This window comes from Caretta caretta, chromosome 8, assembly GCF_965140235.1.
Source record: "Caretta caretta isolate rCarCar2 chromosome 8, rCarCar1.hap1, whole genome shotgun sequence".
NCBI lineage: Eukaryota > Metazoa > Chordata > Testudines > Cheloniidae > Caretta > Caretta caretta.
Window position 1 is genome coordinate 93,487,511 of NC_134213.1, and position 27,552 is coordinate 93,515,062.

General features: G+C 39.7%; 1 protein-coding gene and 1 long non-coding RNA gene across 7 annotated transcripts in view; one reads left to right on the top strand and one right to left on the bottom strand.

Annotated features, from left to right (window-relative positions):
- Positions 1 to 321: 321 nt before the first annotated feature.
- Positions 322 to 27,552, bottom strand: part of HOOK1 (hook microtubule tethering protein 1) — a 64,521-nt gene continuing 37,290 nt past the window's right edge. For both annotated transcript variants that reach the window (XM_048859623.2, XM_048859622.2), the window contains exons 8-22: positions 26,474 to 26,557; positions 23,708 to 23,874; positions 22,900 to 23,040; positions 21,233 to 21,434; positions 20,401 to 20,511; positions 19,935 to 20,022; positions 19,796 to 19,856; positions 18,445 to 18,585; positions 15,907 to 15,994; positions 12,891 to 12,925; positions 8,182 to 8,264; positions 6,898 to 6,998; positions 6,447 to 6,548; positions 5,286 to 5,354; positions 322 to 2,404 (exon numbers count right to left, since the gene is read on the bottom strand). In XM_048859623.2, coding sequence (XP_048715580.1) covers positions 2,237 to 2,404; positions 5,286 to 5,354; positions 6,447 to 6,548; positions 6,898 to 6,998; positions 8,182 to 8,264; positions 12,891 to 12,925; positions 15,907 to 15,994; positions 18,445 to 18,585; positions 19,796 to 19,856; positions 19,935 to 20,022; positions 20,401 to 20,511; positions 21,233 to 21,434; positions 22,900 to 23,040; positions 23,708 to 23,874; positions 26,474 to 26,557 — 1,641 coding nt within the window. In that variant the 3' untranslated portion in view covers positions 322 to 2,236. The remainder of the gene's footprint in view (positions 2,405 to 5,285; positions 5,355 to 6,446; positions 6,549 to 6,897; positions 6,999 to 8,181; positions 8,265 to 12,890; positions 12,926 to 15,906; positions 15,995 to 18,444; positions 18,586 to 19,795; positions 19,857 to 19,934; positions 20,023 to 20,400; positions 20,512 to 21,232; positions 21,435 to 22,899; positions 23,041 to 23,707; positions 23,875 to 26,473; positions 26,558 to 27,552) is intronic.
- Positions 12,243 to 27,539, top strand: LOC125640758 (uncharacterized). Of its 5 annotated transcripts, XR_007357896.2 has the most exons (5): positions 12,258 to 12,374; positions 12,631 to 12,728; positions 21,338 to 21,509; positions 25,166 to 25,272; positions 26,795 to 27,539. It is a non-coding gene; the product is annotated as an uncharacterized LOC125640758 (long non-coding RNA). The 5 variants fall into 5 exon arrangements; XR_012669727.1 differs by lacking the exon at positions 12,631 to 12,728 and having other exon boundaries at positions 12,243 to 12,374; positions 25,166 to 25,892; XR_007357894.2 differs by lacking the exon at positions 12,631 to 12,728 and having other exon boundaries at positions 12,243 to 12,374.

Genomic DNA, 27,552 nt, shown 5'->3' on the forward strand with positions numbered 1-27,552 from the left:
TCAGAGTAACAGCCGTGTTAGTCTGTATTCGCAAAAAGAAAAGGAGTACTTGTGGCACCTTAGAGACTCACGAAAGCTCATGCTCAAATAAATTGGTTAGTCTCTAAGGTGCCACAAGTACTCCTTTTCTTTAAACATAAGAGTCATGCTAAGACATCTGCAAAAGTTGCCTCCCCACCCACCCACCCACTTTTAATATTAGTAGGCAATCAAAGCTTAGAAACATACGAAAACACAATCCAGCAATATCAATGCATCAGTAAGAGACATCAACAGAAGCACAGAATTCTGCAGGACAGAACTTGAAAGACAAAATAATAATTCATTTAGAATATTTATTACAAATAAGTGTAGTATACGGTTAGATTTCAGCTTTCTCTATTGATAAACATTTTAGGAGGAAATCAAATTGAATGCCGATATTTATAATACTGTAAAGAGAGCAAAACACTTTTTAAAGAAACAAACTCAACAAGTGGACAGACTTTTCCTGTGGAATCATGCAGGAGGTCAAGTTCCAGAACTATCAGGACCTTCGGGCAGCAAGAGATCAAAAGATAAGCCTTTTTTAGAGGGCTTGTGAAGTATCTAATGAAATGCAAAGCTACTCAAAATTCATATTTCATTACAAACTCAAAAAGACCTATTTTTGAATTTTGCAAGCAAAACTGAGTCCAGCTTTCAAATAAATATGGCTTTAATATTGAAAAGATACACACATTCTTTTAATCCAAGCACGTGATTGTGTTTACTATACTGGGCTACAGATAGGTATGGTAGCCTCACATCTTTACCTTAGTTTGCTAGATTAGGTTTCTTTTAAATCTGTTGAGATTTTATTCACTGTGTTATTTTACTATTGATGTGACAAAACTGGTCTAGTCAGTTTATAAAGATCATGGAAAATTCAAGTCTTTTTTAAACGTGCTTTTTGATGTGAAAATAGCCATTTTTGTAAACAAATGTCAACTGAAGTGTTGTATAGATAGGTGTGAAACAAATTTTTATTAAAGCTACTGTTAAAATGATCTAATAAATGGGTTTAAGGAAAGAGTGTCTAGACATCTGGATAGAATGCTTAAATTATCCAAAAGTACAAAGTTTTGTTTAGAAGTCATAAAATACATATAGTACATAATCTGCAACATCCCAAATTACGATTAATAAATTTCACACCAATCCATCTAGCTATGTTCATCTTCCGAGGTCTGGAATACCGGATGTCTTATACCTTTATCTTTTCCATGCCAAACAATCGTTACTAACCATGCACAATGATATCTCCACTAGCCTGTCTGCTTGATGTGATTAGTTCACAGTAATTAAAGAAAATATATAAAAACCTGAGGAATGAGAATGATTTCTATGCGCAAAGCTGTCTAAGTGAACTGAATAAATATTAGGGATTTCCCCTCTCCCAAAGACTGTAATAAAAATTATATAATACAACTACATTTTAAAAGGGTTTTTTTAAAAAACATTATTGACTACTACATTAAATTCAAAGCAACAGACTTTTTGGCTTTAGTGAATTCAGCACCTTAAAGACAGGTTTTCCTTAAGAAGTATACACACAAATTTAAACAAACAAATGAAGTAGTTACCATTTTAAGTAGACTGAAACTTTCTGCCTCTTGATTGAGATAGTGATATATCTTCTGTCTTAAAAGTTAAGTCCTGAAGTCACTAAACAGTTTTGGAATGCCAAAATTCTCTTGATTCACAAATGCATCATCATTTTAAAACTATTGACTCTTCTAGCCAAAGGACTGATTTTTTTTTATGTTATAAAGAACCCAGTAAATATACCTAGTGTTATCAATTTTCTGATGTTTTCCATAAAATTGTTCTGTTAAAAAAAACAGTCAATTCCAGACTAAAAATATTAAATATAATATATATTGTCAATTTTTTGTATTTATGTACAATATATTATGAAAACAAATATAAATCTTTAAAGCTGTGCTTGTAAACACATACTTCAGTTATTCAAATCTACTTCCATCTAAGTGCTGCTTTTTAGAAAAGGTCGCTGGTGCAACAGTCTTTAGTAGACTACGTGTGCTGATGATTTTTAGAAACCATTCACCAAATTAATTTACCATTGTGTATTTAATCAGTGTTGATGTTAAAATAGCTGAAGCCTAGCATCACAACCTCTTCCTCGGCCAGGTAGTTACAATGGAAGCCACAAAATATTTTAAGGACACTTTAGTGTAAACATTTCCTTTGTGGTTTAATCCGATGTTGCATTAGGTACTTTAATAGAGAGATTCCGCCTGGCGTTGGTGACATATCGTTGCTGTGCCAGGAAAGAGCGTCCAGGAGGGCACGACTCAGGGTCTTTGCAGGCACTGCTAGCCACCAGTCTGGATTCCATGCCGAGCTTCTGGAAAGCCAGGCTCTGGGAAGAAATAAAATAAGTGAATGAGATTTTTTTTCACATAATCAAAAGCAGCAGAAGTTTTGAATTGCATGTCCCAGTCCCTTTTCCCACTCCCTCCCCCATTCCCGGCTTTCAGTCAAATTTCTTTCCCCTCACCACTCCCAGTCTTCTTGTCCCAATCTACTCCTTTCCTTTCCCTAGCCACATGGAAGAACTGTGAGGGTCTTGAGCATGCTCAATGAGGACAGAATCTTTAGAGTTCAGAGATTTTAGCTGCTGAAGTCTTCTCTATGAGTACGTGGGAATTGAAACATTTCAAAGGCTTATAACTTAACCAAATTTGAGTGCATTTTCACGGAAACAGCAAAAGGCATATTCCCTAACGCAAAGGCCAGCCCTGTGCCAAAGTTCAAGATCCTACTCCAAAGTATGGGCGTACTAGAGCTTCTGAGAGGAAAAAGTCAGATTTTTTTGGGGGGGGTAAACATTGCAAAACAGAATAATAGAAATGTAGGGCTGGAAAGGACCTTGAGAAGTTAATTATCAAGTTGAGCCCCCTGCGCTGAGGCAGGACCGAGTATACCTAGACCATCCCTCACTGGTGTTTGTTCAACCTGTTCTTAAAAACCTCCAATGATGGGGATTCCACAACCTCCTTTTGAAGCCTACTCCAGTGTGTAACTACCCTTACAGTTAGATAGTTTTTTTCCTAATATCTAACCTAAATCTCCCTTGCTGCAGAGTAAGCCATTTGGTTGGATATTAGGAAAAACTTTTTCACTAGGAGGGTGGTGAAACACTGGAATGCGTTACCTAGGGAGGTGGTAGAATCTCCTTCCTTAGAAGTTTTTAAGGTCAGGCTTGATTAATTGGGGATTGGTCCTGCTTTGAGCAGGGGGTTGGACTAGATGACCTCCTGAGGTCCCTTCCAACCCTGATATTCTATTCTACAAGCCCACTACTTCTTGTCCTGCCTTCAGTGGACATGGAAAACAATTGATCGCCATCCTCTTTACAACAGCCCTAAACATATCTGAAGACTTATCAGGTCCTCCTTCAGTCACCTTTTCTCAAGACTAACATGCCCAGCTTTTTTAACCTTTCTTCACAGATCAGGTTTTCTAAACTTTTTATCATCTTTTGTTGCTCTCCTGTGGACTCTCTCCAATTTGTCCACATCTTGCCTGAAGTGTGGTGCCCAGAACTGGACACAGTAGTACTGCTGTGGCCTTACCAGTGCCAAATAGAAAGGGACAATTATCTCCAATGTCTTACATATGACACTCTGGTTAATACACTTCAGAATGTTATTAGCACTTCAGATTGATATTTCGCAACTGCATTGCACTGTTGACTCCTATTCAATTTGCGATCCACTGTAACACTCATATTTTTCAGTAGTTCTACTGCCTAGCAAGTTATTCTGCATTTTGTAGTTGTGCACTTGATTTTTCCTCCTGAAGTGTAGTTCTTTGCACTTGTCTTTACTGAATTTAATCTTGTAAATTTCAGACCAATTCTTGAATTTGTCAAGGTGGTTTTGAATTCTAATCCTGTCCTCTTAAGTGCTTGCAATCCCTCACAGCTTGGTGTCATCTGCAGATTTTATAAGCATACTCTCCACTCAATTATCCAAGTCCTTAATGAAAATACTGACTAGTATCAGAGCCAGGACTGATCCCGGTGGAACCCCACTAGATGCACCCTCTCAGTTTGACAGCAAACCATTGATAACCACTTTGAGTACGGTCTCTCAACCAGTTGTGCAACCTTACAGTAATTCATCTACACCATATTCCCTAGTTTGCTTATGAGAACATCAAATGGGACTGTGACAAAAGCCTTGCTAAAAAATCAAAATATAGCACATCCTCTGCTTCTCCCCCCAACAACAAAGCCAGTAACCTTGCCAAAGAAGGAAATTCGGTAGGCGAGGCATGATTTGTTCTTGACAAAGTCATACTGGCTATTCCTTATAATCCTATTTTCCTTTAAGTGCTTACAAAATGATTGCATAATAATTTGTTCAAGATCTTTCCAGATATCAACTTACGGTGACTGGTCTATAATTTCCCGGGTCGCCTTTGTTCCCCTTTTTAAAAATAGCTACTATGTTTGCCCTTCTCCAGTCCTCTCCAAATCTCACTTGTTCTACATGAATTTGCAAAGAGAATTGCTAACGCTTCAGAGATTGATTCAGCTAGTTCCTTAAGTACTCTAGGATTAATTTAATCAGGTCCAGCCGACTTGAATACTGATCTAAATATTCTTTAACCGGTTTCCCTATTTTGGCTTGCATTCCCTTTCCCCTTGTTAATATTGTTTGTGTTGAGTATTTGGATACCATTAACCCTTTTAGTGAAGACTGAAGCAAAATATTTTTCCCTAACTTTGTTCTTACAAATATCTGAATTGTTTTGGTTGAAAAAAACTTTCCAAAAAAAATTCCGCGTGAGGCAGTCACTCAGCACGCAGAATTTGAGTCCCAATGGATAGTTTGGCAGATAAAAAAAGCTTGTTAAGAAACTGAAAATACGAGTTTCTAATGGGAAGTGTCAGGCAATCTTAATACTAGGTGGTGCTAACAGCCCCGCCTATCATATAGGTTATTGTTTTAGGAAGAGGCTAAGCCTGTTTTAGCCTTCATCCTTGATGTCTGTACAAAGATAACTGTACAGAATTGGGTTTTTCCTCCCATAGGTAATCAAATTTGTAACACACCTAAAAAGGTAACCAGGTCTCAAAATCACCACAGTAGTAGTCAATGAAACAGGATGTAAGTATGGAACAGATCAAGACAGCAAGAAAATGATAGTTTCAAATTGTTTATAAGCTCATCCTGGGTACTTCTGACTTTTAAGTTACCATACTGACATACAAGTGGATTGTTTTGACCCACCTTGTTATACCATGCAGATACAATTAGCTTTTCTTCATAATCACGCAACTTGGCAATCTTACATTCACTCTAGAGAGAAAGATTAAACAGATTTAGAAATAGACAAGGGAATCTTAACTACCCAAAAGTTCTGAAAAGTGTAGCTAATTATATAAAACTTTATCACAGTCCACTCTCCTTAGAGGACTTGACTGAGAAACACAAACAGTAGTGCAATATACAAATACCGCAACTAAAACAGCGTAAACAATTATATATATTTTCAAAAGTGACTATCAAAGTGATGAAATTGTTTATTATAATAGACTATTGCAAGAAAAGGAAACACCCTTACCAAGGCAGACCGATAAAATTTTTAAATGATGCATCACTGAAAACAGGAAACCTTTTTGTGGAAATATAATCAAGAGCATGTTCAGTGCAAATATTTCAGAAAGTCATAATTCCACTGCATTAGCAGCCATAAATGAGCAATTATCCCCACTGATTTAATAATCTAGGGTCCGAGTCTACTGTCAGTACACAGAAAAGTCAATGGGAATATGGAGTGCACAACAAATGCAGGATCAGAAACTTAAAGATTTAAAAACTGTGTTTAGAAATTTTATATTTACCCAAGTAGCTATCACTAGGAACAGCATTTTTAGTATTACCCATGTAATATTATAGTGTCTCTAATATTATTTTAATAACTATAGCAAAATACATAACTGACATGTATAGCAAAATACATACATGACATGTAACAGACTAAATTATACTTAAGAAGTCATACGTTTTGTTCGACAGTGCATGGTATTATACAGATTACCATTTACCATAGTGCACTGGTAGCACTATGATTAAACTACAGTTTAGTTTAAATTCCTCTGAGATGTTTTAAATGCATTCACATTACTTTTCATAAGGAATACAAACGTAACCTTAAAAATAAACACCTTTTATAATACGTATATACGTGAACAGTCTTGACAGATTCACCTCAGGATAGAATGTCAGCAAATCAAGGTCAAATCTCTGTGCTTGATAGGTTGAGCAGTTTGAGTAACAGAAAAGCAACTGAATCAAAGAGACTCTTTGCAGTGTCTCACACACAAGTGAGATCTCCACTTAGGACACACAAAGGATTTTAAAAAGAAAAAACAAGAAGAGAAGTTTTACCTCCAGTGCTTCAATTTTTTTGTCTCTCTCTATTAGCTGCTTTCTCAGCAACATAATTTCTGCTGATGCTGGATTTAGCTTGGGGTCTAAGGTTTTTATCACCTGTACAAAGAAAATGAATATATTATGCTTGATGTTTCATCTTCAGCAACCTCACATCTCAGCTGGAAATAAAACATGCAACAGTGAAATCCAAATGAAGGACACAAATATGACAGAAGATGCCAATTAGTATGGAAGTGTCAATAACAGCTCTTCATATTTGGAGTTATATTCTACACTATGCTGCATGCAAGTTACAGTAACCAAGGAATTTGGCCTAAAAATGTAAGATAAACCACTTTTAATACAGGATATTTGAGAAGCCTGTCAGCATCACTGATTCATAGATGTGGGGCGATGGGGAGGGGAGAGATGATAGACTTTATTTGTATTGAAATATACCACTCACATTTCTTGCTTTCTCCAGGTACATTTTATATCTTTCTTCCATTGCTTTCATGTCTTCATCCTTTTTACGCAAAGCTGCCTCCAGCTCATCAATCTTTTGAGCTATTTAGAAAAAAAAAATTTTAAAAAACACCAAAATGACAGAGACTAGGTATTTTTAAAGCTTCATCAATATTCTGCTTGTATGACTCCTGGGGGAATTCTGCACCACTGTGCAATGCAGAATTTTGCGGAAATTAATGTTTTTTGCGCAGAATTTTCTTTCTCCCACAGAAATCGGCTGCAGTGCTGCTGGTTGCCACTAGGGGCTGCTGGACCTGGCAGAGCCCAGCTCACACACTGAAGACACTGCTGGAGGGAGGGGGAGAGAGCTAGAGGGATCCCCCACAGCTGCAGTTCCCCACACGCCCTGAGGGAAGGAGAGGGTGGCGCGCAGGAAACTCTGTGCAAGCCTGGGAAAGAGCATCAGGCTCTTTCTCCCTCTGGATCCCGGGGCTCTAAGGGGTAGGGCGATGGGTGTCTGGGCTCTGGGGGGGAGGTGGTGCGGGTATCTGGGCCGGGTGGGGGCCTGCAACTGGGCTCTGAGAGGAGAAGAGAGAGTGTCGGTGTTTGGGCTGCATTTTGGGAGTTAGGGGGTTTGGGTGTATTGACTTGGGGGGGTGCACAGCTTGGCTCTGGGGGAAAAGGGTGTGTGAGTGGTGGGCTCTGGGGGAGATGGGGACAGAGAAGCAAGAACTGTATTGTCACAGAGGTTTCTTTAACTCTTCACTCCTGGGGGAAATTTTGTGTGTGTCTGTATTGTTACAGACATATTTGCTGACAGGCACTTTGAAATAAATTACCAAAATAATTGAAACTGGCATGATTATGTAGTGTTATTTTACAAATAAAATCTGCAGAATTTTAAAATAGTCTGCAGAGAATTTTTATTTTTTGGCGCAGAATTCCCCCAGGAGCATTGTGTTTAGGATGTAATGCATTAGGCCCCTGAAGAGTTCGAGGCCAAATTAAACTTCAGTATAATTTAGAGAGAGAGAGACAAATGATAGAGCAGGTGAGAAGTTATTTACAAGAAATTATTTATATTTCATTAGTACTAAAGGTCCCAACCAAGACTGAAGTCCCATTGTAATGGACAAATACACACACACACACTTTTTCTGTTTCAAGTTTACCTTAATTTTCCAAGTTAAACTGGTATAAAAATGGTACTTCGTGCATGGAGGCACTTATGACTACAGAGATACTTTCAGGAGCAAATATGTAACCTCATGAAGATACTTACAGTTCTGATTTGCATCTGGCTGGAGCTCTGCAAAAAGTGCCTCTTTTTTCTGTAACTCATCATGGACTTCATTCAGTTTTTCCCTATGGATTCAGAGATTTGATCCAGAGGTTAGGCTAATGCTAGCATTTCACACTCTAGTAACTGAAAACTTGTGTGAACATTCTTCAGTGTGATGATAAATATATTGAAAAATGATACGGGTAAAAGATTTGTTGTTGTTGTTGAAACACCAACCTATTCTCTCAACTGAAATTTAAAAAAAAAAAGTGAAAAAAAGCACCACCTCTAAGCTGAGAGACTTGGAAAAAGGCATATTTAACTCCAAACTTAAACAAGAGCACACTATCCTCCCCTGGACAGGGACTACATAGGCTGAAAGGAATTCTTTCAGGAAGCTGAGGGGGCTGTGGCAGTGACCAAAAAAAAAAAAAAGTAATGGTTATAAACGAAAAACTGCCCTAGAAAAGTTTCAGAGTAGCAGCCGTGTTAGTCTGTATTCGCAAAAAGAAAAGGAGTACTTGTGGCACCTTAGAGACTAACAAAAACAAAGACTAACTAAAAAAGACTCACGAAAGCTTATGCTCAAATAAACGTGTTAGTCTCTAAGGAGCCACAAGTCCTCCTGTTCTTTGTGTCCTAGAAAAAAGGAGACTACCCTGTACGTACAGCAGCTGTTGTACTTTGAAACGCATTGTGCACATATACATTCCACTGTAGGCGCTTGGCCCAATGCACTCAAGTTAGAGACTTTTTGCTAGCAGTAACAGCAGGCAGCGCATGCAACCCTGTCATCCTCATGCCCGAAGCAGAGGATATAAAAGGGGCGTACGGCCATGGTGTGATGGGGTGTGCTCCCCACACCAGCGCAGCACGAGCTGAATTAGGTGAGGTGGGCCCAATCAGGTAATTGGTCTGTAAGCAGGGGAGCTTTAGGCTGGAGGCAGCTATTAAGGATAGGCTCACCTGTGCAGGAATGGGGGAAGAGGCTATATAAAGCCAGGTAGCTGCCCGCAGACGGGGGCAGCTGCTGCTGGGAAAGGCAGCAGGGAAGTAATCTGCAGTTGCTCACTGGAATGGAGGAAATTGGTGACTGGCAAACCCAGAGACGGAGGAAGCTAGATATGTAGGAGGAAGCCCAGGGACAGGGACCAAGGCTGCCTGTTATAGGGTCCCTGGGCTGGAACCCAGTATAGAGGGCAGGCCTGGGTTCCCCTACCAGCCACCACTGGGAAGTGGCAAGGGCCTTGGAGATGTTAGCCAGACAGTAGGTCTGGAAAGACTGAGTTCACCAGAAGGGGAGGACCTTAGTGGTCTGGCTGGAGGGCCAACCCACAAAGAGGAGGCTGCAGATCTCCTTCATTCACAGTGCTGAGCTCTCACTTGTCTTATGTGATCTCAGACCATGCCTTGCAAAAGAGAGATAGAGGCACTTTCCAAAAGGAGGTTTTGGCTCTAGGAGTGGAGATGTGGTTGGTGTGCTGTCCTTGATCAAAATATCAAAATGACTGTTTCAATGTGGAAGTCTGGTAAGAAGAGCCTGCTGGTGACGAAGCTGACGTCCAACATCTAGGTGGTTTAGATCTCCTCTCTGAAGGATCCTGAAGTCTGAGCAGGTAGAATGAAGATCGATAGTGTGTCGGAGGTTTGATCTGTTTTCTTTTTGTTGCTGGAATATAAACTCCTAGAGAAGAGAGAGTCGCTTGGGAGTCTGTAAGGTGTACATGGCATTACCAGTCATTTGAGAAAACAATTTCAAATAATCAAATGGAAGGTCTTTGATTGTGTTATACAGCTCTCCAGGGCCTGTAACCAAGACTGCCTCATTGAACTGGCTGCAGCCATTGAGTACAAAGTGGTGTCTGATGCATCAATGGTCGCTTGGAGATAGGCGCTTCTGAGATTACTGCCAGAAACTGGACCTCGTATTCTTCAGGCAATTTGCAAATTTTACAAATACTAACCAAACAACACATATATATGAACAACAATGTTTGAGAATTTGGCACACTTATTTGAAGGTTTGTGGTGGTATAAGTCGCTTACATTCTTTGTCCTTTGGGGTAGGTCTTCTTTGATTACTGCCGTGAGTCTGGCACAGAATGGGTGGTGGTGGGGGATCAAATTCCTGCTGGGGAACTTGACAACCCCTGTCCATGTGTTTGGCAGTGGGTGGAACAGTAGCTGGGGTTTGCCAAAGGGTTTCAGCAGGATTGAATAGAGCTTCATTAATGGGAAGGACAACCCTTCCCAGGGCTGGAGCTTGTAAAATACCTAAAAACTTGTACGGATTCTCATGCACAACTTTGACTACTCCTAACAACTGTACACCTTGTGAGGTCTTGAAAGACTCTGAAGTGTCCAGACAATGGTGAAGATGACTCAAGAGTTATGCACTCATCAGGGAAAGAAGAATGCGAAAAGAAAGATGTGTGGGTTCATCCCTAGATTTCTCTTCCTCTGCCAATTCCAAAATTGGATATGGCTGACAAACTGGAAGATGTTCCCTGATAGACAAGGCACTGGAAAAGGTCACTTGCTCCTAGACTGCATAGCAGATGGTGATCTGGAAGCTCTGGGAGCAGTTCAAGGGAGTCACTAGGGCCAGGACAGGTGGCCATGGAATGCAGAATGATGTACAGTGAAAATAAATTGTGCTGTTCATGCCAATGTAGTTAAAGCTACTGTAATCAGTACCAGATGGTGAGGAAAAGGAGAGTCAAGAAAAGGGAGGCACATGAGGTCTTTTGCTGCAGGGACACAGACAGTACACATATTGGAGATAAGTACTCCTCAGATAACACAAGTGGCACTGAAACCAATAGTACCAGTGCTGTAGATATGGCTGACAGAGAAGGTGAAACCACCAGTCTCGATGGCCCCGCTGGAGCCGGACTTGATGGTGCTGCCTCAGACAGTACTGGTGAATGTTGGTGTTTACGGCCAGACCTTGACTCCCATACTGGAGGAATTTTTAGCAGATCTGTCCCACTTTTGGGATGAAGAATGCAACCTGGACTGTGTCCACCTCAGAAAATGAAGACTGTTTTGAAGGCTTTGAGAAGGCCCCAGGAGCAGAACATCATTTTTCTCCTGATTTTGGCTTTGAGACTGAAGCAGCCAGAAAGGCACTAAAGAACTCTCCATCTTCTCATGGCTGCGGTCAGGCGCTGAAGGAGGACACTTTTCAAATAAATGTCCCTTAAGACAGAAGTCCCTTTGCTTCTTTGTCCCCACAGGAAAGGAGGTATAAATGGAACATCTGTCCTTAACATGTCCCTGGCCTAAACGAATTAGGCAACTTGTGCGGCTATCATTTACAGGGATCATGGCCCTGCAAGTAACACAGTTTAAACCCTAGGGATCTCTGCATGATGAAAGACACCCAGCACCAATGAATAAGTTACTAAACTACTCTCATAACTAATACTATGCTCTAATAGTAACTAATGCTAAAATCTCTAAAAACTATGTACACAAAGGTTTTTTTTAGTAAAGTTAGTTGAACAAACTGAAGCTTAAGAGCAATGGGAAGCTCCAACTCTTGCCGTGAGTGGTAAGAAAGAACTGAGGCAGAGGTAGTGGTCATGCCCCTTTTGCCCTCAGCTCTGTGTGCAAGGAGGTGTGGCAGGGGTGCATGCACTACCTAGCACTGCCAGCAAGAGTCTCAGACTCAAATGCATTGGGCACAAATGGACCTACAATGGACTGTATACATGCACAATCACTCAAAGGACAACAATCACAATCGTTAAAGAGCCTGTGGTGCTGGGAAGGCAGGGAAGTTCGGTGCAAGCTTAAACAAAGGGGTAGAGCACTAAGCCTTCAGATCTGTTAGTGAGGATATGTCCAGCCCCAGATGCTGCTTTTCGGAAAGTTGAAAAACTTACATATGCGTGTTGCAAAAGTGGGGGATCAATATGGACAACACTTGGAGGAGGAGAATATGTATATTCACCCTGTTTGTCTAATACACTGTTTTCAAGGGATCTCAGAAGAGTGACTTGCAAAAACAAGGCTCATATCACTGTGAAGCACAGCTGCCAAGTTTTGTGCAGATACTGTTTGCAAAGTTAGTGAGCTAATTTGTATATAATCATAAACTTGAGCTTGTGGTCAACACACGCTGCCCCAAGCAATGGTAGAGGTAGGACATCGAGCTACGCAAAACCTGGCAGCTTTGGCTGGCATAGGTGAGTGCTGGGGTTTCTAAGAAGTAGGGGGCTGCAGGGTATTGGGGCACAGAAGGCTGCTGTTCAGGAAGTGGGGCAAACTCGGTGCAGTTGGCTGCAGGAACACAGGAGGGAGAAGGAAGTTAGAGGGAGCCTTGTGGCCTCTCTGCGGGGATGAGAACCACCGCTCATCCTGGGAACTCCTTCCTGACTGAAATCCAGCAAGGTGAGGAAGGAGAGAAAAGATGCCTGCCTGAATGACTTCTCAACATTGCAGCAATGGCCCTGGGGACCAAAAGGCAGAGTTTCTGCAGCTCAACCAGACTGAGCTGTGACTATCACGCGATGTGTGTGACACCTGGGAGCCCTGATGAGGTGACTGAAGGATAGAGCGGCAGTTTTAACTGAATTTCCCATGTTTGGAAATAAGGTTGACCTTTAATAGTGCTTATATGTATTTGCTGCTTATATGAAAAACTTAAATTAGAGGTCTGTTTCTTTTTTGGCTGTATATAAATATCAGTTAGCTTTACTTACATATGTGCTTCTAACTTCTGCTTCAGCTTGCTGGACTATAAAGGTAAGAGAATTAAAAACGAATTTAGACATTGTCCAGAAAATTAAAAATATAACTCTCGGTGCATAACCAAATGGGAGCTCCAACTTTTACAAACAGTTTTTTTAAAAAGTTTCACTTTTCAGATACACTTCTGAATTGTTCAGTAAAACACACATGGTAAAAGTAATAGTCTCTGCGCATTTAGATAATTTTATTCATATTCTTTGCATCACTCTGACATTCTGGATTTTATAGTATACTTCTTGCTATAGAATCATTTGGCAGCAAAAGTGGAAAGGCTGAGACAATTCAAAGAAGGAAGCAGAAAGAAGGAAACAAGAAAACATGATTACAAAAGCAGACTCCAAATATTTTTCATTCATTAACTTTACGTCTCAATTTAGACCATTAGAACATTTAGAAATTTAAAATAGGTTTATTTTAAAATACACAGTACGTATTGTAATATTTTCCTACATTTGAAATAATTCCCTCTGAAATTGTTAGAACAAAAATAAAAAAAATTGAAAAAAACTAACCTGCTCCCCCTACCAAAAAAACAGTGCAAATGAAGCCAATTCATAAGATTTCCATCTAAATTTTGACCTTAGTGTTATTTAGTTATTAGCGTTATTATAGTGTTATTTAGTTTAACTAATAACTAAAAACACTAACCTTCACTGTTTACTAGGAAGAATTGTAGCCTCAACTGGCATGACTTTCAGCTTCAAAATAGCAAGGCTAATGTGATTAACTTAAGGAAAAAAAAACAGTAGTCAATTATATAATTTGCCAGGGTGATTTATAGGCAGTATCAGTCTTCCCAGATTCTGCAACTAATAGGATCTGGGGACAGAACTACTTGCCACTTCCACAGAAAGAAAATCTTCCCAATCCCAAAGGGAATTAAAATTCAGAGGTAATTCCATGAGTACAAATTCAGAATCTGAAATCACATTATGAGGTTTATTCTGGTATAGGGAATTCCTTAGAATGATTAAAGCCTGTCACTCAAACACAAAATAAAAAAATGTAAAAACTACACACCCCACAATTGCTGTGCTTTTTGTCATAAGTTTCACTAGTTTTTCAAGACTTATTGATCCTAACCTGAATTTACCATTCCTGAAAGCAAGGATTCAAGTAAATAAAATATAAACGTTTCAAAAATTGTAATCTTAAATAATTACAATTATATCACACAAACACGTTGTTGAAGGGGATTGGCAGACAGAAGACATTATAAAACACGTCTTACAGTGAAAAACTCTAAGGAGGTCAATCTGTTTTGTGATCAAATCTTCCCGCAACCTTCTCTTTGTTCAGTCTACCAAAACCAACATAGCAAACATAAGTTTTATAACAAAAAGATCTTCAGCCTAGCAGACAAAAGGTATAACAAGATCCAATGGCTTGAAGCTGATGCTAGACAAACTCAGACTAGAAATAAGGCACAATTTTTAACTGTGAGGGTAATTAACCATTGGAACAACTTACCAAGGGTCATGGTAGGCTGAGAGTCTGTCATGGATTCCGGCTCGGGCAGCCCTTGGGCCAGCAGCAGCAGTTTGGGTGTGTGAGAGGGGGTTCAAGATAGGGGCAGGGGGGCGCTTACCTCGGGGTGGGGGGCTTCCACTGGCATGGCCCTGCAGCTCCCAAGCAGTGGAGGGGCTGTGGAGGGCTCCACGCAGCATGCTGCCTGCAGGCCCCACCCCCGCAGTTCCCATTGGCTGCGGTTCCCGGCCAATGGGAGCTGCGGCAGCTGATGCTTGTCCCCCTCCGCTGCCTAGAAGCTGCAGGGACACTGAGCCAGTTAGGGAGCCCCTGTCAGTTCCTCCCCCACAGCACCATCCCCCCGCACCAGTGGGGGTCCTGGGTCACCTGCCCCAGCACCCGGGGTGCCCCTGGACCACTTCCGCCCCCAGACTGCTCACAGTCCCCGCCCAAGTTTAAGTCACAGGTATTTTTAGTAAAAGTCATGGACCCCAGGTCACGGGCCGTGAATTTTTGTTTACTGCCCGTGACCTGTCCATGACTTTTACTACAAATATCAGTGACTAAAACATAGCCTTAGTCACGGTGGATTCTCCATCACCGGAAATTTTTAAATCAAGATTGGATTTTTTTCTAAAAGACACGCTCTATTTCAAGCGGGAATTAATTCATATAAAGTTCTATGGCCTGTGTTAAACAGGAAGTCAGACTACAATGGTCCTTTCTTTCCTTATGAATGAGCCCTCAGGGCACATCCCTCTCATAAGAGGGAGACCCCTAAGGATCCATCATGGCAGGAGCAGAATGGCAGGCAGTACAGCTACTATCCCTGTGGTCACATTGTGAGAGTTAACTTGCAACACTTTGCTATCTGAGCGAGAAAAAGTTACTCAGAAGAGTAAGACTGGCTCCCACAGCTCTTCTGCTTTTCAACCTATGGAGCAAGAATTCCAAAGGGTCTTCAGCAGAGTTGGGGAAATGTAGGGAGCACACTACAGACAACGCTTCCTTCTTCTGCATTCTGATACTTGGATTCTGGCTCTATTCTCTTCTCACAGAGTGGAGGGAAGCATTTAAGTGTTAGGGTTAGAGAAGTTGCATTTCATTTTTAAGTTGCTTAAAAGTTTTTGAGCTGGGACTCTGCTGCTCTGAGGGGACTCATGGCTCCCCAGTTTGGAGAGACTGAGAATTTCCCTGTGTCTGGATGCTGCTGAACTATTCCTGTCAAGTTTGGCTTGCTCTAGACCTTCGACAGACTGATCAGACAGGAGAATTTTATTCTCCCTGCTGCAAATTACTATCTCTTAGGCTAATAACCCCACCAAGCCACATCCTTGTTGTTGTTATAATAATTATCAGCACCAGCAAGACTGAAAAGGAGACGGGGCACCATTTTGATTACGTTTAAAGAAAGTCTGACACTATCTCACAAGAATTTTGAGACAATTGGTGAGAGGTCTCCACCTTCAAGAAGTTTGAGAACCTCTAGTTTTTACTTACTCCTTCTGTCTTGGATCCTTGCTCCTGCAAAGTCTTCTGGAGATCCTCAATCTGTTGCTGCAGCTCTCCAATACGCTCATTGCTTAGCCTGTTACAAGGTAAAAGAACTCAGTTACTCATCTGTCTTCTAGTAATCAGGATATGTAGAGTGAAGTTATTCCCCTACACATTTGGGTTATAATTCTTCAGTAGGGTTACACAAAATGCAAGTGTCTGAAGTCAATATATATTTTGTTTGTGTATAAGACCTAATTATAGTTGCTGCAGGCAGGTGCTTGGAACATTTACTGGACACTTAGTAGCCCACAGGCTACAACTTACTTTTTTGGGGGGTGGGGGTGGGGGGGGAAGGGCTGTGTAGGTAGTGGAGGAGAGTGCCTACCTGGAGAGAAGGGAAGTGTCTGCGGTACCTGAGAAAGTGCTGGGATTCCTGCCAGAGTGCTGCCCTTAGACTCTATTTCAGGGCTTCATCTTCAGTATCTGCTTTTGGTTAAAGGAGTCTGACAAATCTGAAGTCCCTCCTCCCAACCCTAACCCCTTCTGGCTGTAGGACAAGGGAAGTTACTTGCTCTTTTGCTACTACCTTGAGCACCCTGTCCCATACCACAAAGCCTCCTGGCTTCAAACAACGGGGAGGGTCTCTACTACTTTCTCTCTCCCAGCTCCTTCTGGCTGTTACATAGGGTGTCTACTAATCTAGCCCCTCACAGCCGCTACTGCCTCCAATGCTGGTCTGTATTTGGAGCTTAATCAAAGCAGCAGCAGTGAACTGGACATGCTTCTTGTCCAGGTAACTGGTGCCCTCCGCGTTCTGAACAACAAGAATGAAAACTAATGAGATTGTTGATCTTTAAAAACATAAGGGCTAGTATTTTTTTTTTTATGAAGACTTAGGGCATGGCTACACTTGCACATGTAGAGCGCTGTGAGTTAAACCCGCCTTCGTAGAGCGCAGTAGGGAAAGCACTGCAGTCTGTCCACACTGACAGCTGACAGCGCACTGGCGTAGCCACATTTGTGGCACTTGCAGCGGCATTGGGAGTGGTGCATTATGGGCAGCTATCCCAGCATGCAAGTGACTGCAACGTGCTTTTCAAATGGGGGTGGGGTGGGGTGGAGTGTGACAGGGAGTGTGTTGTGTGTATGGGGGGGAAGAGAGTGGGTTTTTGGGGTGCTGACAGTGTGGCAGCATGCTGTCTTGTAAGGTCAGACACCCCCCCCCCCAACTCACTCAAAGCAAACAGTAAATTTTTGCTTTTTCTTGGAGCTGATAAGCAGTTGGCTTCTCTGAAATGGAGCTTTCAACAGGCATTTCCGCATTTCTGCAGCCCATTTCACAAAGACAAGAGTGGTCACTTGACTTAAGGGGATTACGGGACGTTTCCGGAGGTCAATCAGAGCGCAGTAATGCAACACCTCGTCCACACTGGCGCCGCGGCGCTCCAGTGGGGCGCAGCAAATGTTATTCCACTCGCCGAGGTGGAGTACCAGCAGCGCTGTAGCCGTGGAGTCAGATCGCTCTACGTGCCTTGGCAGTGTGGACGGGGAGTGAGCTAGGGTGCTCGGGGCTGCATTATTGCGCTGTAACTCGCAAGTGTAGCCAAGCCCTTAGACTTCAGATGTTGATGGCACTGGTCTCCCAGCTGAGCACGGAAAGCTTCCTACTTGGAAGTGGTGGGTAGAAGATTGCATTTTTTCCTTCCTGCTGCAGATGATTTATCTGATACTAAAATATTAAGTATTTGGATACTTTATTGGGGAATCTAGTAAGATTGTATGAGCTGATGTATTTTGTTTTGAAGAAACCTTAGCTTTTGGGCTGAGATAATGCAAATAAAAAGTTTTAATCCTATTTAAAAAAAAACACCTTTGCACATGTACTGGAATGAAGAAAGGGGATAAGACTGGAACATTTTTAAGTGGCCTATATGTAGTCTCCTGTTTGGAGATATCACAAGCATATTCTTAGGTTTTCCGCAAAAGTCTTTGCAGTACACTTAAAATTTTTAGCAATTTAAACTATTCCTAAATTGTTATAGCCTAAGATGAACTGCATTCAGCATTCCTTAACCAGTGGAGAAATTCACCCAGTGTCACAACTCTGGCTCCCCAGCCCAAAGGTCTACATTTTGAGCAATGTAAAACTATAGTGACCGACTTTCTTCACCCACTCTAGGACTATCAAGAATCACCCAGAGATGAGTCCTAAAGAATATCCTCATCAAAGCATGGAGCAGCCACATCTGGCCTGCTGACGTCTTTTCTGCAGGTTTACACTTCCTATGTTCTTTGCAGCTTCCTTACCCCTTCCTCTTTGTCATGACTGCATCAATGCTTCCATTAGCCAAAGGACAGGACAAGTGGTTACCTTCAACTAGTGTTGGATCAGCAAGGCAAGTCACACTGCCTCCCTTCTAAGGTTGCAGCCCTGAGATTATTCTCTGCAGTGCGATTAGCTGCTGTTTTCTCTGACTGGTGCCTACTCCAAACTGTTCTCAGATTTTTAAAAGAAGATTAAAAAAAAAGAAAGCAAATCACCTTTTTTCTGTTTCCAGTTCATTCATCATCCGATGCTTTTGCTCTAGTTGTTCCTGGAGTTCTACAATACGTTCATTTTCTGAACCCTCTTGTTGCAAGAGAAGCATCTTGTTTTCATGCTGCAGTCGAATAAACATTTCTCTATGGGTCAAAAACAAGAAGTCTCCATTCTGTGAAGAGTTTATATAAATAATTCTTGACTATCTAAAAAGAAAGTAATTTTGCAGAAGAGGTGGCATTCCAGTTCACTAAAATGCCGGTGTACTGAATGTTCTTCAGTAAAAACAAGTGGCATAGTTTTCTGTTAGTTTCAGTAAAATACAGAAAGCAGTAGATTTCCTCACAAAGAGAATACACACCAAACCAAATATGCTTATTTTAATTGGAGATAATTGACATAAAACTAACAAAAATCAATTTATTTGGATGTGATTAATATACTTTTGTTAAAAGATTATTATTAATATTGCAAAATCAAGCATTCAAAAGTTAGGAAAATGTCAGAATTAAGATTGCCTGTGAAACCTTAACTTAGCCCCCTAATGTATATCCATTACAATGCAGTCTACTTACACGATCACATACGATTTATACCCTGTATCATTCTGTTTGTAAAAACAACAGCAGAAATTTCATCAGGTGGTGTCATACTGACACCTTCATAGATCATCAGCAAAGTTGGAACTTCTGCAACACTCACACCTCTTCCACTTGAGCTAACAGAGTAACTGATAGGAATACTCATCCCTTACGTGGGCTGGAGGGGGATGAGACATTCTTTGTCAGAGAGTTTCTCAGCTATTTGCTGATAGCAAAGGCATGATAATTCTCAGGAATCTTGAGTTTCATTCCAGGCTTGGAAGGGAGTGTTCTCTAGTGGGAAGACTTCTGCCAGTTTCCCCAAAACTTGACCCCTTCTGCTACACCCCTTCTAAACTGTCCAGTCCTGTCTCTTCCCCACCCTTGCCTTCTTATCCCAGTCGAAAACACATTTACTGTAGATTTAGTAAGACATATAACACCACATTATTCAGGGCTGAACCTGCATTTTGCAAGTCTTCTGTGATTGCCTATCCTCGATTCTGCCAGACTTTCCATATAACCATAGCAAGTTCTCAACCACTCCGCTTCAGTTTCCTCATCTACAAAATGAGGATACCTTCCTACCTTATACAGCGTGTTGCAAGGTTTAATTTAATGTCTATAAAGCATTTTACTAGTGGCTTCCCTATAAGAACATCAAACTTCTAGGTTTTTTTTAATTGAAAAGTAGTAAATTGCCCAACAAGCTGTTTGAGACACTGAACTTTAGCAAGGGAAGGGTATTGCTCAAGGTGAGCTCTTTCCTTACCTGTATTCCACTGGTAGAATTTCAGCAGCAAGATTCTCATGACTTTTTACAGCAGATGCATCTGAAAAGGCACGAAAATTTGACAAATTCACTTCCAGATAACATACCAATCTATTTTAAAAAAACATCAAGAAAGTACCTGCTTGATTCAGGTGATCCTGTTGCATCTGAGAACACCGGAGCTCTTCATTAGTTTCTTTCAGAGCATCCCGCTGCACTATAAGTCTCTAAGAAAAGGTCAAAGCATATTTAAGGTAGAAATAAGACGAAATTGTTTCATGTTGGCACATTCCATCAGGAATGAAAGATCCATCATTTATAACACTATTTTCAGGACATGAGTTAAATGCTGAAGGCTTTTGATAATGTTTATACCAAATGCTGACCTATCAATTTCCAAGTTACAAAGACCAGTATACTAAAGTGACTATATACATAATTTCTAATGCTAAATCTCATCCCTATGGCAGCACTACTGATGCCTAAGAGCACCTGAGAAATTATTCTCAAGATGACCACAGTGAAAAATTCTGGCCAGGCCAGCACACAAAAAATCTGAGAGACTTTCTAGTGAATTTGAGTAAATACTCATGCATAAGACTTACCTCTTTTTCTTTGAATAAAGATTCATGCTTTTCTTCAAGTCGCTTCAATTCAAATGCTAACGTATCAGCTCTTTTGGACTCCTCAGAAAGTCTGTTATGAAGCTCTTGGACCTTGAATGATAATGACATAGGTGTTCTATTTAGTGTATGTTCTAAGATGTTATTAATATAATTTTTTTAAACTCTGGCACTTCTGGGTGGGGAAAAAGAGCTGGATTAAGAAGAGGAAGATTATGTTCAAGCAGTTCATTATTCACAGGGTCTCAGAAACCTAATAAAGTAGGTTTCTATGGTTGTTGTAATCTAATCAGAACTAAAATGTCTATGTCTCTGCTGAATACAACCAACACACATGGTTCATCTTGGCCAGCAGCCTTTTTCCCCCTAAATAAAAGGCATATAGGAATTCTGATGACTAGCTTGGAACTTTCAGAAGCAAATTGTTGTGCACTTCCGAAAATGAAAACAAGATATTTTAAAAAAGGATTTTTAAAATCAGTAAGACAGTATGTCATACCTAGAAGATGTCAGCTACACATTAAACAAAACAGGACACCTTGATCACCACTGTACTCATTGAACTGATGAGTTGCACACTGTGCTGTGAACTGCAGGTCAAGAAATGACCTCAGGTAAGCCAGCTGGTGAGAGTTTGGAAGGGAAAAGGAGAGAGAGTATATTGCAGAGCTGAAAGTTTCCCTATGAACAGTCTTGACACCAGCCCCAACAATCGTTAGATCAAGCAGCTCAATCTTTTTCAGTCAACTGTAATTATTTTTAATAAAAATACACCTGAGAATAGTTAAGATGTTGAATACAGTTGTTGCCTTACCTGCCTTTTGTATGTTTCCAGCTGAGCACGTGCCGCATTTGCCTTCTTTAGCTCTTCCTCTAGGCTGACTGTATTATGCATATACATCATGTTGGTGTCTTGCAGAGACTTTACCTGTCGGCGGAAGTCATTCAAGTCCTCCAGTTTTTTACGATACACTTCAACTGTTGACTCCAGTTTACTTGCCTTATCTGCAAAAGTTCTACAAGAATAAATATGAATTATGGAAACAGTAAGATGTATTTTTCACACAAACAAACTGCAACCAAGCAAATCAGTAAGTTCTGCTCTCATCTGCAAGCATGGCTCCAATTAGCTTAGACAGGGAGATGCATGCATATATCCAAGGTTAGAGTTATGTCCTCTGTGTAAAACTAATGCATTATTTTAATTCTTTTAAGCTGTAGGGTTCATATAGACTCAAACACAAAGTTTAGTTTTAAAAGTAGTCATTGTGGAGATGCAGGCCCACAAAACCATGTGTTGACATATGCCTTGTAGACGGAGACAGTATATTAAATGGCCCCACAGATTCATGATGGTGTTGGAGTTAATACAAGTGAACTATGCTCTAGGCTACAGATTGATCTTGCAGCTGAATAAGCCTGCAAAATACTGGTGCCTCTATCTAGCAGAAATAGGTACAAAGCTACAGTACATTACTACTACAGATATGTTTTGGAGATCATTATCCTATGGGTATCTTTGCCAGGAGGCGTGAACAAGGAAGACAAATTGATCAGTTCCTTTTAAAAAGGTATATAAGACAGAAAGTGTTCTGTCCAAATAATATCAAGGTATTTTAATACAGAAATGGATCTTCGTTTTACTGGCACAAAAGAATTAACAAACCTTTAAACTAAATATTGAGTCACTTTACTGTCTGGCATCTTACAAAATTAAAAATTAGCACAGGAGTAATTCCAAAATCCAATCTCTTATACTTAACCTGATGCTCTTCTATGAACCTTGATATAGTGTAAAATTGGAATATATTTTATTCTATATTAAATTATCTGCTATAACAATAAAAGAGTGACTTTACATGGTTATATTTCTAGAAATATGATAGCACCATATTTACTTTCTGTACTTTTTAGTAACCAGTTTAGTTTACATATGTTGAACTCAACGCAACACGATGAGTTCTCATCATGCTTGTTGGGTTTTGCCCCTACTGAGTCTTGTAATCCTGAAAATACAATCTAACTAAAATACAGATGCAGATAGTTAAGTTTCATTTTCACTTGGTTTGAGACTTATATTTGGGCAATTAATTTTTTTCTGTATCAGAAAAGGCGGGCCTTTGCCAATAAAAATATCCTGTTGGTAATAAAATCCATTATGATTAGAACATTCTCATTTCCTAGGGTATTTTATGTTTTCTACATCAGGAGGAGAAAGGCTGTATCTTTTAGTCCTGCTTCATGTGGGAGTCTTTTGCAAAATAATGTCGATATGCAGAGTACTTATTGTGCTCATAAACTTACATTTCACCTTCCAATTTTATTTTTCACTCTGGTCCTTTTTTCCATTTAGTTTTAAGTTTGCCTGTGGTAAGACATAAGCTGTGTAATTTTATACAGAAATGTCTATCTTTAAATATGGAGCCTTGGCATTATCTTTCAGAACCTTCAGTCTGAATGGTAGCTATGTCCACTACATACCTAAGAACGTCAATTTCATCTTTTAGGGCCCTGGATTCTTCTGCCAAACAGGTCAACTCATCATTTCTATGTTGCAGCTCAATCAGTTGTTTCTCCAGATCTTCACAGTGAACACGATAATCATCCTTTGCAGCTTCAAGCCTTTTGTAAACAAGAAGCTGTTAAGAAAATATATTTTCCTATCTTTTGTTCATGTAACTAATATGATCCACTTTCCATTGAAACAGTAAAAAATATTCAAAATACATAAGCTTAGCAGACACAGAATAAAAAAAGGTAGTTAAAGCCTGGAAAAAACAACTAACAAAAGTATTGTCACTTGGGCTATTTACTACAAACACACCATATCATATGAACAGATCTGTTAGTTTACTGTGTTAATATTTTACTCAAAGGAGTTTCTGGTTCATTTATAACTGCCATAAAAGAAAGTGTGAATCACTTAGACCCAGACAATGTTGGGGTTTTATTAGTACAAATCACCACATGAAACATTTGGTTTCATGTTCTTATCCTTGGTCCTGCCTTTCTCCCTCCCATTAGAGCCCACAATATTTTAGAAAATCGTGGAAGGAAAAGCATTAATGGTCTCAATGATCATCCAAAATGGAAGAAGTTTAGGGGAAACACTAAACTGTACCTTTAAAAATATAGTTTATATTAATTCAATGAAAGAGAGAAGCTTTTAGAATAGTGAATAGAAAAGTGAACTGAGAAGGAAAATCCTGCGTATTTAGAAGAAACTCCCGTCACATACGACCACAACATTTTGAGAGAGGATTAAATAAAGCTGCAAGTTATTTCGTACCTGAAGTTTTCTTCCTGCAGTTGTTCTAGCTGCAGCTGTGCATGGAAATACTTTTTTGCAACAACAGTATTTGGATCATCAAGAGAGCCATCTAACTGGTCTAATCGATCATTCATGACCTCATTTTCAGACATCAAACTGTTTTTTTCATCTTGAAGGGCAGCCACCTAGTGCACATAACACAACATCAAGTTTATAGGTCCCATCCAATTGCCAAGAAGAACCCAAAATAATAGATTATAAGATGCCACCAAATAATTTGTTACATAGAAGTTAAACATTTGAAAAATTTAGAAAGTGATTTATAAATACCCTTAAGCACCTAGCTGCTTTAGAGTATGAAAGTTGTCAAGCAAGGAAGTGTGTCTTTTTTGTTTTGTTTTATAAATGAAAACTATAAATACGGGGGGCTACGGATATGTTCAGATTTTATGAAAACAAAAGGAAACAAATATGATTAATTCAAAAAAAACAATGCCTATAGAAACTGAACAGAAACAATAATAGTAGGATGAAGAGTATTTCCAATTTGGCTTTTTATCAATAAAAAGCAGAATGGGACTGGCTAGCACACTAACACTGCACTGCCGTGCATTCAGTCATGGATGGTTGTGCAAAAAGCAGGTCCAAGAGCCATAAGCTAATAAGCAGACACACAAAAAATCCTAGACAGCATCATAGAGGGCATGCATTTTTGCAGTGACGGAACTGGTTTGATTTTGAAAGTGTTCACAGCTAAGCAAACGGGAACACAACATTACACTAAGTTTGTAAGTATATTAAAACAGCCATAAAATGGGCAAGGATTAAATGACGGAACCCTTAAGCTCTTTCTAGTGAAAGATGGTGTGTTAATTTTAATACTTCATCAAACATCAGAGCATATAGCATGTGTTAGTTAACTGGCACTTAAACAGTAGAATGTGCTCTTTGGGTTATGTTTTCCTGAATCATAAAGGAAACCTACCTTTCTTATATTCTTGGAAAATATCAAGGAAGACTGAGACCTTACAAGTGAATTTATTAAGAATTAGTTTAAATGAGAAAGGTCAGCCATTATCATGACTTTCAATACATATGCAGCATACCATGGTGGCAATATTTAATAAGATATAAAGTTAGCATAATAATCTGATGCAATATTAAAATATTTTTTTATTTATCCATGATTATATCACAATTTAAGTGTTTATAATTAAATAGATGTAAAAGAAACCAAAAGCACTCTCCCACCTCTTCACCGAGTACTTACTGGCTTTAAGGTCCTATTCTCTGAATATCTGGTAAGCCAATTTACCGTATATTTGCAAACCTAGAGCAAATCTGTGCCTTAAGAGTCTTTTATTATTCCCTGTACAAGACCTAATCAGTCTTCAGTCATGGAGACAGTACACACTTTTAGAAAGCAGGATGTTTATTAACTGAATGTCTCACTCATTTCCTTCACTCTCATTTCAGGTCCCTCAGAGTCACATTGGCTGTCTCCTACTTCATTTCAACACCATATACATTATGCTGAAACCATGGCGCACCACTGGATGATGAAATGAACAAATACGTATTGTGTAATTTCAAAAATATGGACGCCTATTTTACAAAATATACTTTCCATTAGTACATACTAATATACTTTAGTTACCATATGTACATTCATGCTCAACTATACATACTTTTAACAACTACTCCCGGTCATGACATGCAAAGAGGATAGACCAACCAGATTTGTGTGAACTACCATCAAGTTAACTACTCCAAACAGAAGTCTATAACAGCTGTGTGGTAGTTCTGACTTCTCAAAATGATGCATCATAGGTATCACAGCACAACCAGAAATGGCAATTTGGGACTGAAGCAGAAATGGCTGGCATAAAGTTACAGGCTAAAAATCTTTCCTTAGCTTTGCTATTTGGTAAATTCAGCACAATCATACATTTACAGTGGGTGCAATTACCAGAAATCATTTACCATTCCACCTCTGCAAAAGCAAGTTGATCAAGTTTTGAACACTGAGCAAAACACATTTTCAGGGTGAGGCCTCTTATATCAAGTTTCAGAATTACAGACCCCTGAAAGTTTGGTTTTAGAAAGAAAGCTGCAGGTGGAACCTTACATAACAGAAAGAGAATGGGAACACTATCATGCAGGGGAGAAGGATTACCTCACCTCAGCTCGACTTTACTGATTTGTGAGTTGAAGTTAATACCACCATATAGAAAACTGTTAAAATATGCCCCATATTGAAACTCTACAAACAAGTGAGATAAAAAGTTACTTGATTACAGACTTTCTTCATCTGCTTCCTACTGAAAATGGCTTAATTTCACCTTCAGTGAATGCAATCAGTCCATTATAATGAATTGGTTCTTAATATATTTTTAAAAGGGCTAAAGCTATTGTTAGCTGAAAATAAACTATGGAACATTTTTATAATAATTTTTACTATTCATAGTTACATGATTGCAACGACTGCTTACTAACTGCAAGATATCAAGTTATTATGCCAAGAAATCTTTCCTACTATGGGTTAGCAATATATTTTCCAATAGTCACAGGGGAGCTGAGCATGGATTTACATTAAAGGATAATATTTCCAACAATAGCATATATGAAGCATTTCAGAGTGTGGAAGTTTTGTTTCAGTACAAACTGAAAGAACAAAAAATTTATAGGTGAAATTTAACCTCTAAAGACATTGCATTTTGCAACTGTTTAACAGAGCTTCTATTTCTTGATGTCACATATTTGAAAAAGTGTGTGTCTCCTCACCTGCAGGTCTAGTTCTTGACATCTTTGCTTCAGTTCTTCTTTTTCTGCTAGTGCTTCTTGAAGGTGTTCCAGGGCTCTTTTCATCTTAAAAAAAAAAAGATTTAATGCAAGTTAGATGTATTGAAATTAAGATTATTTTATATGCTCCCTGTCTGTACAAGGAGCGACATGTAAGATAGATATGACAGAGAGAGAGAGAGAGAGAGAAAGGCACATCTATACTGCAAAAACAGACAGAAAAAACTGTAGAACCAGGTTGTGAGATTTGCTGCCACAGAAGTGTTTGTTTTCATTTGCTTGCTTTTTTTTTTTTTCTTCCAGTGTAGACGTACTCGAAGTGACTTGCTTGCCTAAGGTCAGAGAGAATCTGCAGCAGGGCAGAGAACTGAACCCGAGACTCCAGCATACAAGACAAGCAACCAGGCTACTGACCATCCTTCCTCGGATAGCAACTGGAAGGTCAATGTCATCATAGGGGAAACATCTGAGCTCTTTCTTGGGGAGTGCTTTTAAATTAATGATAATTATAACTTCAAGAACAGAACTCTGGGTTTGGGATCACATACAACTCAAATATTTTCCAGGATCTCTCTGCAGTATCTGTACTCATCTGCACTTTCTAACCTAAATGGAGGTTGATAGCAGCCTTACTCCTTGCTCTTCCTGTCATATCCTCCCGCAGTCTCTACTCAGGCAACAGAGATGATAAGATCAGCCATTTCACGTCTTTTAAAAAAAAGCTAAGTTTATGTGCACTGCTTTACTCAGCCATTCACCTACCTCTTGCACTATGGGAGACAATGAAAGATAAGAGTTAAATTTACTCTAACTTCCTAGGGTAGCAACAGCATGTTGCTCTGCCTTTTGTGAAATACAAGTCTGGGCATTGATTTTGGTAAGCTGGTCTGAAGGAAAAAACCACTGGCTGTATAAAGCAAGAAGCAAGTTAATTTGTATAGATGAAGGACTGAAACGTCTTTCTTTGAAGATGATGGGAGAGGCACCTTTGTGTCTACTCTCTGAATTTTCAAGCATGATGTGAATAAATTATTTTTGAAACTCTTAACATTGCTTTGACT